The sequence below is a fragment of the Gouania willdenowi genome, chromosome 16, assembly GCF_900634775.1.
Source record: "Gouania willdenowi chromosome 16, fGouWil2.1, whole genome shotgun sequence".
Taxonomy (NCBI): Eukaryota; Metazoa; Chordata; class Actinopteri; order Blenniiformes; family Gobiesocidae; genus Gouania; species Gouania willdenowi.
The window spans coordinates 27,393,206-27,407,285 of NC_041059.1; the positions used below are offsets into that span (position 1 = coordinate 27,393,206).

A 14,080-nucleotide genomic window follows, 5' to 3' on the forward strand; every position below is an offset into this window, starting at 1 on the left:
ACACACACACAACAAACCCAGAAACAATTTTAAAAGATTGTGATGTAGAACCAAACAGATGTAATAAATATAAAAATCTACTCAATCTTAAAGCTTTTTTGAGCTTCTGCATTGGATAGAAACTAAGATTTGCAAAACTGCGTTGGCAGTAGGTTTTTTAGGCTAAAGAGACAAACAGAAGGCAGAAAAAAGAGTACTAGATGAGAAAGACCATTATAACACAGCTGTTTTCTTTTGTTTTATTTAAGAAGGTTTTGATTGAGTGATGAGTTTGCACTCTGACGAGTAGCACAGATGCAATAACAGAGCTGACTCTGCCAATGGTTGTTGTGGTATGCTGAAAAACAAGGAAAACAGCACATGATAGATAGCTCAGTCAAAAGGTTAACGGAAACTCACAGACAAAAACGTCTCGTTTTTAAAAAGTGCATTCACAAACATGACAAATACTCTCAACTCATGATGTCTATTTTATGTGATACAAAATATGCATACCTGTTTTAGATTTGTCTTGATTTCTATACATAGATATTTCTTCAAAAGGATCACTTCTTTTGTTTTCTTTTTACAAAGGTTAAAAGCAGGGTTGTGGTCATAGCAGCTTCGGATATCTCTAACCTCTTTCCCAAGTAACATGTAGTCTTAACAGATATCCTAATAAAACCCACCATTTTTCTGTTCTTCAACTCAAATCACGTAATGTCTTTATTCAAAGAGATATTCAACAGTGAAGCCTGCAGTTTAGAAAAAAAAGCATCAATAAATGATGCTTGGGCCATTAAATATATTTTTGTATACCCGCTTTTTTGTCAATATCATAAATACTAAAGACACAAGACAATATTATCAGACAATGTCGGGGGAATAAATGTAAAGATTAAAATAGGTCAAACATTTTTTTCAAGTTTTCTGGTTGATGAGAAACAAAGTCTGGTGAGCACAGAAACACTACATTTCAGTCCTTTCTCCAGTCTGTTTCGACTCCTTTTGCTCTTTAAAAGAGCAAAGTTGTGAGGCAAAAGTCAATTCTGCTTCCATCAAAACTCCTTTTTTTTTGTTGGGAGTCCTATCCAGATAAGACTCACGCACCACAACTAAGGCAGGGTCCTGGTTTTCAAAGGAAATCATAAAAGCAGTCCAACCAACCGATGAAAACCAATAAGTACCATGCAAATCTTGCAAGACGACAATTTCTCGAACGAGAGATGATTCATCTTCGTTCGGACAAAATATCAAGTGGAAGGGAACAACAAGAAGGCAAAGACTTCTAAAGACTTCCATACTAGATACCATGTGATAAAAACCAAACAAAAACATTTTCATCTGTACATAATATAGTATGTGTGAGATAGACTGGATCAGCAGTTTCTTTCTCTTAGTCCTTGCTGAAAGCCTACCTTGGAATAACACAGAAAATGTTCTTCAATTGATCCCAATCTCTTTGTTCTCCATATACCTGGAGAAGGGTCGACTGGCTGCAACCTCCAAACCAGTCTTTTCCATGGCTGTCATTGTCATAGGAGGGCTGCCACCATGAACACGGTCCATTCCTCCGGGCATGGCAGCCAGTGAAGTGATCCCGGCACCACCAAGGCTGACGGGCAGCTGGGTGATTCCTCCGTTCTGAATCACAGAGATCTCATTGTTCTTCATGGCCAAGCCGTTGGTGATGGCTGCTGCATACTGGTTCCAGAAGCCTGGGTCAACGTTCATGGCCCGAGCAGCGAGGTCCTTCTGAAACATCTCACTGAACTTCATGGCGTCACCTCCCAGCAGGGCCATGGGATTCTCCACAGACAGTCGTCGACCTCTTCGGGCTGGAGCATTGTTCCACATGTGCGTTCCCATGTGAACCTAAAATTAGCAGGAAAAAAGGAAAAACGTTATTAACAAGAGCCCTGAGAAAATGCAAACCTACACCAAGCGCCAAATATTGCCAGTTTTCTGGATCAATGATCCTGATCATGGTACCATGATCATTCACACTTTAAAGGCTTGGAAGATTCTTTTAAATATCAAATTATATCAATATCAGTCAATTAAGAACTGATATATGAATCTCTAAAATTTTGCCTATGATGAGACATCCTCTCCAAACTGTGTAAAGTCTACCTTTGTTTAACATTTTACCAAAATCAGTACTTTTGATGTAATCCTGCTTACAGACAAACAAACAAATAAATAAATAAACTAAAGTCAATATATAAGTACTCTGCTTTAAGTGACATCTGTGGATGTGATCTTTGGATGTTTGATTCTAAAAGGAAACTCATTTTACGTCACTGTAATACCTTAAGGTTTCCTTTTGTGGTAAAAGCCCTCCCACAAATAGAGCAGGCAAATGGTTTCTCTCCAGTGTGTGTGCGCTCATGGATCTGCAAAGCGCTGGCTGATGAAAAATTCTTCCCACACGATTGGCAGTTGTGCTGCTTGGGGGTGCGTCGCGGGGGTGGAGGAGCCAACATGGGGTTGATGCTGGTGCTCATGGTGGTCGGAGGAACTGCAGCCGGGACCTGGATGCCTAACGGCAGCTGAGAGCTGTCATTAAGAGACATAGGCTTGCCATGGCCATTCATCTCCATTTTGATCATATTTGATGCAGTGCTGGCCAAATTTGTGGTGCTGAGCCCTGGGAAATAGGAAACAAGTCAATGATTAAACAACTGTGGATTAAAATACCAAGTATAATAATACTTTTAAGCTACTGAGAACTATTTTACTATTTATTTCCAGAACTTTTCAATATTATAGTTCTTTTTGCCCTGTTTTTTATGAGGCAGAAACCTCTGATAACCCTTTAAAATTACCATATTAATGAAAAGCTTAGCATATACATACAAAACCCCCAAAAAGCACATTTGTCTTAGATTTGTTGTATTGTATTTTCACATACACACCTCGCTCTCTGTTTAGAAACAGCAGGTTGAAGTGGCTCTCCTCCTTAACAAAGTGTCTGGTTGGCTGAGTAGCAGTCAGGTCCAGAGCTCCGGTGCCTTCAGTTGCAGAAAGTGGTGATGGGGTGTCTGATTTTTCTGACTTCACTGTTGTCAAACTAGCAGAACTGTTCTCTTGTCCCTCATCTGCTGTCATGCCACTGCTGTTATTGTTGTTGATAGTAGTGGGGGACTTGGATCGCTGGCTCTCAGAGTGACTGTGAGCTGGAGACAAATGTTGCATGGAGCCAGAGGACTCAGATAAAGCTGGGCTCCCCATGCTTTGACCTTCAGCATCCCCAGCTGCAGAATAGGAATCAGTGGTAAAACAATTGGTTTCAACTCCAAAGCTACAGCCGTTTTGGGTCGGCTTCTGACCAAAAGATCGTGCCAAGTTGACTGTGGAGTCAATCATCTTCATCTGGTTCTCCATTGCTGCTATACTAGAGATGATGGAAGTCGGTGGGGAGCTCCCAGGTGAGAAAGGCTTACATGGGTCAATTTCATCTCTTATATCAACTTCATCATCAATAGCCTGCTCCATTTCATCAAGCAGATCGTCATCATAATTACTCATTGCATCTAAGCTCTTCTCATCAAAAGAGAGGTCTGTTTCCATCTCCTGCAGGTTTTCAGGAAGAGGGGTGTTAGGAATTTGACCACCCATGTGCATGCGAATGTGCTGCTGCAGCACAACAGCATTTGTGAACTTCTTCTGACATATGGGACAGGAATGCTGGACCCGAAGTGGCGGTTTAGATCTGTGTACACCAAAGTGTGTTTTCAGGTTTCCTTTGGTGGTAAATGCTCTCCCACAAATCTTGCATTTGAAAGGCCTCTCCCCCGTGTGAATGCGATAGTGCATCTTTAGCGCACTCTGACAGCTCAGGACACGGTGACAGATAACACACTGGTTGGGATCAGTCATCTTCTTGTCAATATTCTCAACAAGCTGCTGTAACTTTGATGTCTCTGAGGTTTGCATAGAGTCAAGAAGGCCCCCAAAGGGAAACTTGGCCTTAAACTGGTCTGATAGCATGGGAAGGACAGGATGAGAGACTGGGTTAACAGCTGCATTAGGACTTCCAATCGGCTCAGTAACCTGACCATTGTTTGATGTTGTTGAGTTAAGACTGGTGGAAAGAAGCACTTGAGTTACCGTGGTTGTGGTGGTTGTATTATCTCCAGGTCTAGTAGAGCAGCTCGGAGGCAAAAGGATGCCTTCAGGCTTCAGAAGAGGTGGTGCATCATTCCCTAAGCTGGGTTTTGGAGAGGGCGAGGTATTGGTTATGCCAGAATCAATGACAATATTTGGAGACAATGACGCACAGTCACTTGAGGTTGGGGATGGTCTCTGCGGAGATCTGTTCAGTGGAGTGAGACTGGGCGATTCACCAAAACCTCCTATCATACTTGGGAGTGTTGGAGGCAACTGAAGCCCGACTGAGGTGGGAACAGTGGGCAGGACAGGTTTGCTATCCAGCCATGTTGTTACTGGTTTTTCTGGGGGTAGTGACATACCGTATGGAATGCCTGAGCTTGTGGGCACATTGTCCAGGTACTCTGGCACCGGGTAAGGATTCATCTGAATATGTGGATATTTCTCTTTGTGTCTCTGGAAGTGAACTTTGAGATTCCCCTTTGTGGAGAAACGGTTCCCACATATGTTACATTTGAAGGGCCTCTCTCCAGTGTGGGAACGCAGGTGGATTTGCAGGGCGCTGTCACTACCAAATACCTTGGCGCAGAAACGACACTTATGCTTAAAAAAGGGGTCTTCAGAGGTGGGCTTACTGTCGAACACAGAAACATTTGGGGGCTTTCCTTTACGGTGTTTCATCAGGGCAGAGAGGGGGTCGAGTGCATTGGCTGTGGCTGCTATGCTGGCCAGTGGATTGGGAAAGATAACGCTGCTGGAGGAGCTGTGAGGTATCAGCGGTAGATTGGAGGCAGAGCTCATCAGGCTGCTGTGACTGAGTGTGGGAGGAGTTGTTGTCCTAGAAAGCGCTGAGCTGCTGCTCATGCCACCAGCTCCTGTTAAAATACTGCTGGTGCTATTACTAGTGCTTGTAATTGTGGATGGGCATGAGGGTAGAAGAGATGACAATCCAGTAGCACTCAGTGGAGGAAATATTGAATTATTCGAACATGTATTTGCAGACAAAGAATTAGCTGGCTGACTGCCACCTTGTGTTGTTTGTGAGAGAGGAGCCTCTATCGGTGAGGTCAAAGGTGAGGGGCCTTGACCATTAAGAGTAGCTGGCAACCTCACCGGCAGCTGATGGACAGGGGGAGTGATGAAGTTGTGCAGTTGGAGCTGACTTGCAACAGGAGGGATGCAGGAAGACACAGGGCCCTGGTTTCCAGCTGTAGTGCTGCGATGGTGGTGAAGAGCAGGCTGTGCAGCAGGCTGCCTGTTCATCAGAGCCACCTGACTCCGAATCTGTTCTATGAGCTGCAGCTGATGAATCTGTTGCTGCTGAAGGGCCATCAGCTGGTCTAGGATCATAGGGATAGCCATGGTGGAAACTCCACTGGCCGCTGCTGCTCTTACACTTTGCGAAAACTGGGCAACTGCCACCCTGGTGCCATGCAGGGTTTCCAAGGTAACGTTGGTGTTTGGCATGTTGTAGCTCGACACAGCAGAGGGCACAACGTCATTGAGCTGAGGTAGGGAGCCGTCTGGCTCAGGGGATGTCATATCTCTCTCTTCAGGATCTACAATCTTTTCAGGAGAAAGCTCCAGCTCCATCTGCTCATCTTCTTTTTCCAGGACGCTGACCTCATTTAAAGCTGTCTCTGGAATGTCATCCCCCTCACCGGTGGGGCTGTGACCGCCCTCCCTTGGGTCTTCACTGTCAGCTTGCTCACTGGGGCAGCTGGGTACGGGGGAGGGCTCAGAAGTGTAGTCCTGGGAAGGGTAGGGTGTCTCCTCATTGTCATTCACGATAAGCACCAGGGGGTTTTTGGTGCAGTTCTTTAAATGTTCACAGAAATCTGACCACTTGAAGAACTCAGCGCAACACTTCTCACATACATGGGTCTCCTCACTGCCACTGCGGCTTTCATTTCCACTGTCGGCGTCATCCAGCACGGCACCTTGAGCTAGAGGGGGTCATGTGGGTGGGAGAGGAAAAAAAAGGAGGGGAGAGAGACAAGAATTAATGAATAAATAATCAATATAGAATCTACACATATTTTGCAGTGTCGCGCTGCACAGATTTAACCTTTGGTTTTTTTTCCCCACTCTTTTAACATAACCAGAATCAATACTCTTTTTTTATTTATTTATTTATTTTACTCTGAACAAATTGCCCCAGTTCACCAATTCTCAAGACCCAGATTTGTGCATTAGCACTCTCTCAATACAGCCAGCTAATAATTTTCTTTGGGCAATCCATCAAATTATGAGGGCCTATCAATTGTGGATACTGCTGCTTAATGAAATTCCATAGAACCTATTGATTTCCAATATTTCATACAATTCACAGCTGCCTCATCTGTTGGGTACAAATCAGGACTTTGATGGCCCCATTAGGATTCCCCTCTGCTATCAAGCTACATCATTTCCATTTGGATTTCAAAGGCCCGGGCTTTTTCCTTTCGTATTGCAAAGGTAATACAATAACAGAATTTCAGCAGGATTTTTCTTTATGATTTTGGTAAAAAAAAAAATACTATGCAGAGATTAGTTTAATCACTGGTTGTTAAATGTTTTAAACTATAAACGTGGTGGTGAAATTCTAAAATCCACTTTTATTTTTTATCCCCGTCACATTCTCTCTTACATTTTCCTTGCTTGTGCCACGCTGGGAACATTTTTGATTAGCTACTTTCCTAGTGCTAAGCAATCAATTCCTCTTTCACAGGCAACCGTCAAAAGTTAAGATGGACAAAATAGACAATTGTTTAAGACAAAAAATGTGAAATTAACTGAAAAACGTGGAAAAACAGCACACATTACACCTTTGAGCATAGATTGTGTGTGAGGATATGTACTCAATCCATATTGTGGCATTATTTTATTTTTTCAAATTGGTACATATATCTTATATATACATATTAATCAAAATGGGAATATTTCATTTTAAAAAAAATAGTTAGGACAGATTTTATAGTAAAAAAAAAACAAATGTATGTCTTAAAAACTTAGGCTAAAAAGAAATAATTAAATAACTGGTAAATATAACTGAAATTAAAATATGTAATCATTCAATGTAAATATACATGGATATAAAACTATATATATAAATGTATAAAAAAATAAATATGTATATAAAACTATCAAAAAGAAAAAGGTATTTCAAACACAACATAGTTGTAAGTTACATATTGCAGCTACCCCTGTTAAAAAAAAGACTTATTATGATACAGAAGGAAAAGTCATGCTAAAGGCTTCCCAGTCCCACACTATTAAAATAAAGCACGGAAATATGTTGTCACCCCCCTCTTTAAACTCCCAAAATATGGTTCTGCTCAGTTTGCTCCACAGTATCAGTGCTTTGTGAGTGAGTAATCACCAGATTCATACAGCGCTAATGCTAATTTCAAAGGTTAAAGTGCTGCGCAGCGCAATGAAGCAGACATGAGGCATTTGTACCAATTACACCGAGTCATTAGCAAAGAACATCGTCACTTCTCATCGTATGTGGCTGAAGAAGGCAATGGCTATCAAACGTCTGGTATCCCGGGACTGAAATAAATGCAAAGATTGTGGTTAAAATCAGCTCTAAGGTCTCCAAATGAGAGCTTTCAAGAAAGGATTTTGGAGCAAGTAGTTCACATTTGAATAAGTGATTACAAAAATACACAAATCTAAATTGTTTTACATATTTTTTTTTTTTTTAAACAAACTTTAAAGACCATAAAAAATACAAATACACAAAATAAAATGTAAAAAAAAATCAAACAAAATGGAGCAAGTAGCAGGTCTGCCACATGTGAAAACAGGCTGGAAAGCTGCTTAGGACAGCAGCGGACAGCTAAACTCATTTCCATAATTGAGGGTTGAAAGGTCAACGTAAATGAGTGCGCATTGTGCTGAGCTGATTAGTTATTAGAATGGTATTACTGTCAATCTCTTTTATTCAGTCATACAATTACAAGTGGGGGGCATTGTATTCATCTGACCTCACACACACACACACACACACACACACACACACACACACACACACACATTCTCTTCATACATAGATTCAAAAAATCATTATGCAACTATTACAAAAACTCAGCTACCTATTACGTTAAAAAATTCAAAAAACTAAAATCAAAAAGTCAATTTAATAATGAATAAAGAAATCCACATTAAAGTTTGTAATTGTTCTAATCCATTCCAGTGGTTCATATTAAAGATCTTTTTGCCGTTTTTTATTTACAGGAATTCAGAAAGCTTTGACATTTTCGCTTTGTCATCTACAACAATTTTATACTTTTAAATAGAAAGAGAAATTATATATTTTTTAAAAGTACTGCTACTGCAAAAAATACACAATAATAGTTATTATTTTGCAGATTAGGAATGCAACGTGTTTGATGTAAAAAGTAAGCGTGGAACATAATTTTCTTTGTCTTGGTTTACATTAAATATGCAAAGTTTGTGCACAGAATTAGTGGTTTCCTCAATGTTTCCACATAATTTGCTCTTTGTCCGTTTGTGAAAACGTGTGTGCGTGCGGATATGGCGTACGTGCACACGCAGTAGAAAGCTGTTGTTATTGATCCCCTATAGAATGGGAGAAGAGAGGGTGAAAAAGAGCACGATCCACTCTGTGGTGTTTCATTCACGTTAGTCTACGTTTACCAAATGCAAATTTCAAACCAAGTGGAAGAGATTACTCCAGGCCACTAAATGTGAGTGTCTACTTTCTTGCTCGTCAACCTTTGGAATGTTTGGGAAAAACCACAAAATCTGACGAATCCAGAAATGTCTTCATGTTTTTTCTACTTTTCTACACCGAGCACTGAGGCTCACACTTGGGTCATGTTAATGCGCGGTTCTCGGTTTTAAACCTTTTTTTTTTTTTTGTACAGTAAGAATTTAAGTTCTATTTATACACACGAGTTGTGTTCCTCACTGCCTTTAATAAGGTTCTCACTGAGGGCTTCAGTGGCCTGAATAAGGAATGTATCACTGTAGTTACTACCAAAGAGCCTGTTTGATGACATACTTGCCCTTAAAATGTCTCTTATTTATGCATTGTCGCACATTTTTAAATATCCACTTTTTTTTAATTAAAAAGAAGAGTTGTGGTTCCTTTTTCCTGCTCTCCTACACTCCCTGGACCGTAATCTACGTGTAGTTACATCCGCGCAGCCTCTCCTCCCATGATTCTCTGCCCCCTCGGACAAATCGCGCAGATGCTGGAGAGATCAGCTCGTCTCTGTGCTCCAGTGGAACCGGCCTGGTCCGGTCATATCTGCACTAACAGGGGAGGCCATTGTCATTGTGATGCCAAGCAGCCAAAACATTAATGATTTGTTTGTGCAAGCATCCACTATACAGTATTCAATGACGACACTCTGGTGTCCACCATCAGGCTCAAGAATTGTAGATGCAAAGGAAGAAGAAAGAAGCTTCAACATCTCCGCAGGCCAAATGTGGATTTAAAACCTACTTCATCTCCTTTGTAAATGTCTTTCTTTATACTTAGTTTTCATTAGCCTAAAAGGGAACACACTTTTTGAGGAATCCTTTCAAACTAAAGCTCAAACACACTCTTCTTAATCTCCCATTGTCTCCTATGTGGAACTGTTCTTGTGCTTTCATGTCTGGTTCTTCCTTTCAATCTCACATATTCGTGTGTGTGTGTGTGTTTGTGTGTGATCGTGTGTGTTTTGTTGCTGAGTAGTAATTAAGACTCAGCTATACTTGAGTTATATCACATCTTTGGCACAACTGTGGGTGGTCCCCCCCAAAGGCCTGCGCTCAAAAATATGGATTACACTGAAAAGGCAAAACAAAGGCAAACTGCAGCTGAGGAGATGGGCACCAAATATTACAGTGTAACCGTCACTACGCACGTTTTTTAATGTTTCAGAACATTTATGAGCGAAGATGAGTGTCCAGATGATTTCTTGTAAGGTTGGAAATAACTTTTCTATTTGTCAAAAGCAACATCAGTGCACATCTGCAGTACACAGACCACAGCAAGCCTGGACCCTATGGACCCACGGTGGGGAAAGTGGCGATGTCTTAAAAAGCAAAGTTTCAACTCTTACTTTGTGGGACGTAAATGAAACAGACGAACAAGGTCAAATGCACACGTGTTCTAATTGTAACGGGAACTTGACATCTCGCGGCAGGATCTGGCTGGCAGAGATCCGAAGGGTGTGTGTGTGTGTGTGTGTGTGTGCGCGTGTGTGTGGGGTGGGGTGGGGGGGTGTACAGAGGTTAAGTCAGCAAGCTTTATAAAAGCACTCCTAAGCCGGACCCCCACACCCTCTGCCTGCCACTTCCATATTCACTCCAACTCCACATCTTCACCTCTTCTTCTCATAAACACACGTCGTCTAACCCTAAAAAAAACCTGTTGGTGCAACATTTTCAGGTATTTACGTGTATCCACATGACAGTGAAATAAATATTATTAATAGATGAGACAGGATTCATTTAAAGCAACTGGGAAAACTCAACATACAAGAACTTTGCACGCAACTTCTTTAACATTATCGCAGATTGTGTGTTTTCACCAAAATGCCACTAATGTTGAGTGAGTGAGTGAGTGAGTGAGTGTATTCCTATACACACAGACAGAACGCCCCGGCTTTCTCTCAACAATCAAGCCAACAAATATAGATTTCAGGTCTAAATCAAGCAGGTAGTGACAGTCCGAACTCAGAATTCTTTCAGCGTTACATGCCATGATTTGTCAGAGCAAACAATCGATAAGTCAGAAGCTGCAGCACAGCGACGAGGAGCATGAGAATCCGATCCTGCTGCAGCGGCACCCTGACAGGCTGACATTTGTAGCCGTCGTGTAAGGTGGCGTTGCATGGTATGTTGGGTTTATTTAGGTAAGTATGGGCTCGCTGTGCACGGGCTGAATGGATCACAATGGTTTCACCGCTAAAAACAAGCAGCTCAGTTTAAAAGAGCCAATATTTCATCACCATTACCAGCACGATGACACTGAGTATAGGAAACTTTCTCTATCTCTGTGTGTGTGTGTGTGTGTTTTACAGTTCAGAAAAAGATGGCAAAAGGGATATTTGTTTTTTTTTTTCTTCGTAATTCATCATTCTTTCCTCTCCTGTTATTAATTATATCTAATCATTGTTCATTTAATTTCATTTAGATTTTTTACTATCTGAATAAAACAAATAATACATCTTTTTTTTTCATTTAGTTCATATAAGAGAGCCAGCTGAAGGATGTTTACAATCTCTCACCAAAGAAAAAGCTTTCCCATACTCATATTTTTGTTTTCAAGATGGCAAAAAATAACAACATAATTTAAAATGAATGTAGGAAACAGACATATTTGTGATTCACCCTGTACATTTTCCCATGTCAGGGGAAAACTGCTGCCCTGTTACATCACACTTCACTATTCTAAGAAAAGCTTTGGGATGTGAGTCTGTATAAAGGACTGGGTGTTTTTACATTATAAAGGTTATTAGAGAATCCCTAAAAATGATAAGTGGGAAACAAATTCACGAACGAGAATAACGTAAATTGATTAGGTGTAGAGATGTTTTAGGGGACAAATCATGTACTTTATAGAATTATATAGAATTAATACAAATCAGCTATTTTAAAAATGTTAATGTCATCTTAGAAAATAGCTGCTACATTATAGAATTAAGGTGGTTTCATATTTGAATTTAAAGTATGATATAGGAATATGATAAAACTCCATGGTCGTGGACGACCTTTGCAGGTAAATGAAATCAAGTGTGTTTAATTTATGTAAGAGGGCACACGCGCGCACACACGCACACGCACACACACACACACACACACACACACACACATTTCCATAACAAAACAAGTCTTTAAACTGCGGCGCAAACTGAGCTTTGCCAAAGATGCGCAAAACACAAACGAGAAAACGTTAATGTGTATATATATATATATATATATATATATATATATATATATATATATATATATATATATATATATATATATATATATATATATATTTAACATTTTGTTTTCTTTAACAGTGAATGTGTCTGTTTGATTTGGACCACTTTCTGTGATTTATAATGATTTACAACACGAGGAAAAGCTGTGCGCGGATTTTGGTAATGCGCGCATTATTGCCTCGAATTAGGCTACAAAATAAAAGTTCAATACAAAATAAATTTCAAAAAACGTAAAAAAAAAATAAGGACGAAAACATATTAAACTACAACTGGCCTAAAATGTGTAAAAGTAGGCCTTCAAAAAAGGCCTTTAACGTCCAATACAAATACAGTTATTCTACACAAAGATATAGAAAAAAAATTGTTGCTGCATAAATAAGTCATTTGTCCAAAAAATAAATAGGTTAACTAACATTTAATACTTTAAAATATATATATGTTTTTTTGTTTTGTTTTTTTTTAAATAAGGAAAATGTTCCAACACTATTTTTTTTATCCGTTAGTGAAACAAAGATTTTTGGGTGAAACTTGAGTGAAAGTGTAAAGATGATGGAGAGAGGAGTGTGGAGCTCACCGTGCTCGGAGATCACCCCGGTCAGTGCGGGATCCTCGTCCGATTTGAGGTGCTGCGGCTTGGCTTGCTTGCGTCGGGACATTCTGCTGCTGCTGCTGCTGCTGCTGCGTGTGCGCTCCGAGATGTCTCTGCGTTTAGCAGATACATCAGCGAAGAAAGAGCGAATGAATCAACACAGCGAAAAAGTTCTCTGACAGTCTTGTGAGTGAGTGAGTGAGTGAGAGAGAGGAGGAAATGTGGAATTAGCCCGAGCTGCTGCTGGTGCGCTCCGGATGGCGCATGACGCTCTAATAATTATGATAGTGAATAATGGCGATTAATGGCACCGCGTGTAAAGGTGGAGAGGATTGGCTGGAGTCCAGCGTTGAATATGCTAATGAGGGACGGACTGAGCAATTACCGGTTTCTCTCTCAGACTTGATCCGTCTCTCTTTTCTCTTTACTGTCCAACCTCTCCAACAACACAGCAAATGTGTTGTTGTGCCCGGCTCACACGGGGGTCTTCAACACCACAGCCTCCTCCTCCTCCTCCTCCTCTTCTTCCTCTTCCTCCTCTTCCTCCTCTCACCACCGCGCACTGAGTCCTGACTTCTACAAATCTTCTTCTTTCAACAAATCTTTCATCTTCTTCATCGCGATCTTTACTGAATCCTCTCAGAAAGTCTTCGCTCACTTCTTTTCTCGGTAACTTCTTCTTCTTCTCACTGTTCACATATTGCCCGGTTTGCAAGAAGAAGAAGAAGAAGAAGAGGAAAAAGCCACGTGTACAGTCCCGGAGATATTTCAAGAGTTTAAAGTTCAAAGTTGAAAGGTTTCATTCTGCCAGCGATGGTGTTGTGAGAAGTTTTCGATCATATCGCGTTTTCTTCTGCTGCGCGTCTCCAAACTTTGACGCACGACGCGCGCTCAGCATCCGTCCGTCCTCCTCCCGGTAACAGCCGGAGTGCGTGTGAGTGTGTGTGTCTGTGTGTGTGCGCGCGTTGGAATACTCGTGTGTCCCGTTAAGAGAAGCCGTCACGGTGTTTCTGGCCGCGGTGATCTTCATCCTGTGGCTCTCCTCCTCCTCCTCCTCCTCCTCCTCCTCCTCCCCTCGTGGTGTCTCGGTGCGCACTCCAAGCGCTCTCCAAGAAAAAAAAAAAAAAAAAAAAAAAGTGTCTCTCCGGGATATCTGACGACCAGACACGCGCACAGACACACGCGCGCGCGCCTTCATCCAACGTCTTCCCCGCTTTTTTCCTGACTTTTTATAAAGAGACAAACTTTAGAGTTGGCGTCTTCTATAGCAGCCCATGCACTCACAGTGGTCTGTCTAGTTACTGTGCATGGCTCCCTCTCCGTGCGCGCGCGTGTGTGTGTATGTGTGTGTCAACCCCCAAGCAGGGGCTCGATCGGCCCATTGCTTTCAGCTACCACTAGGATGTAGCACCACGTTACTGTTCACATCCTCCTCAGGTCATAACATTCAATGACTTTTGCTTTT

At 41.3% G+C, this 14,080-nt stretch overlaps 1 protein-coding gene across 1 annotated transcript; it reads right to left on the reverse strand.

Annotated features, from left to right (window-relative positions):
- Positions 1-232: 232 nt before the first annotated feature.
- Positions 233-13,634, reverse strand: sall3a (spalt-like transcription factor 3a). Its single transcript, XM_028471346.1, has 4 exons — positions 12,601-13,634; positions 2,898-6,038; positions 2,292-2,629; positions 233-1,854 (listed from the first exon to the last, which is right to left on the reverse strand). Exons 1-4 carry the CDS (start codon positions 12,680-12,682, stop codon positions 1,423-1,425), a joined length of 3,993 nt encoding a protein of 1,330 aa, XP_028327147.1. The 5' UTR covers positions 12,683-13,634; the 3' UTR covers positions 233-1,422.
- Between the last annotated feature and the right edge of the window lie 446 nt (positions 13,635-14,080).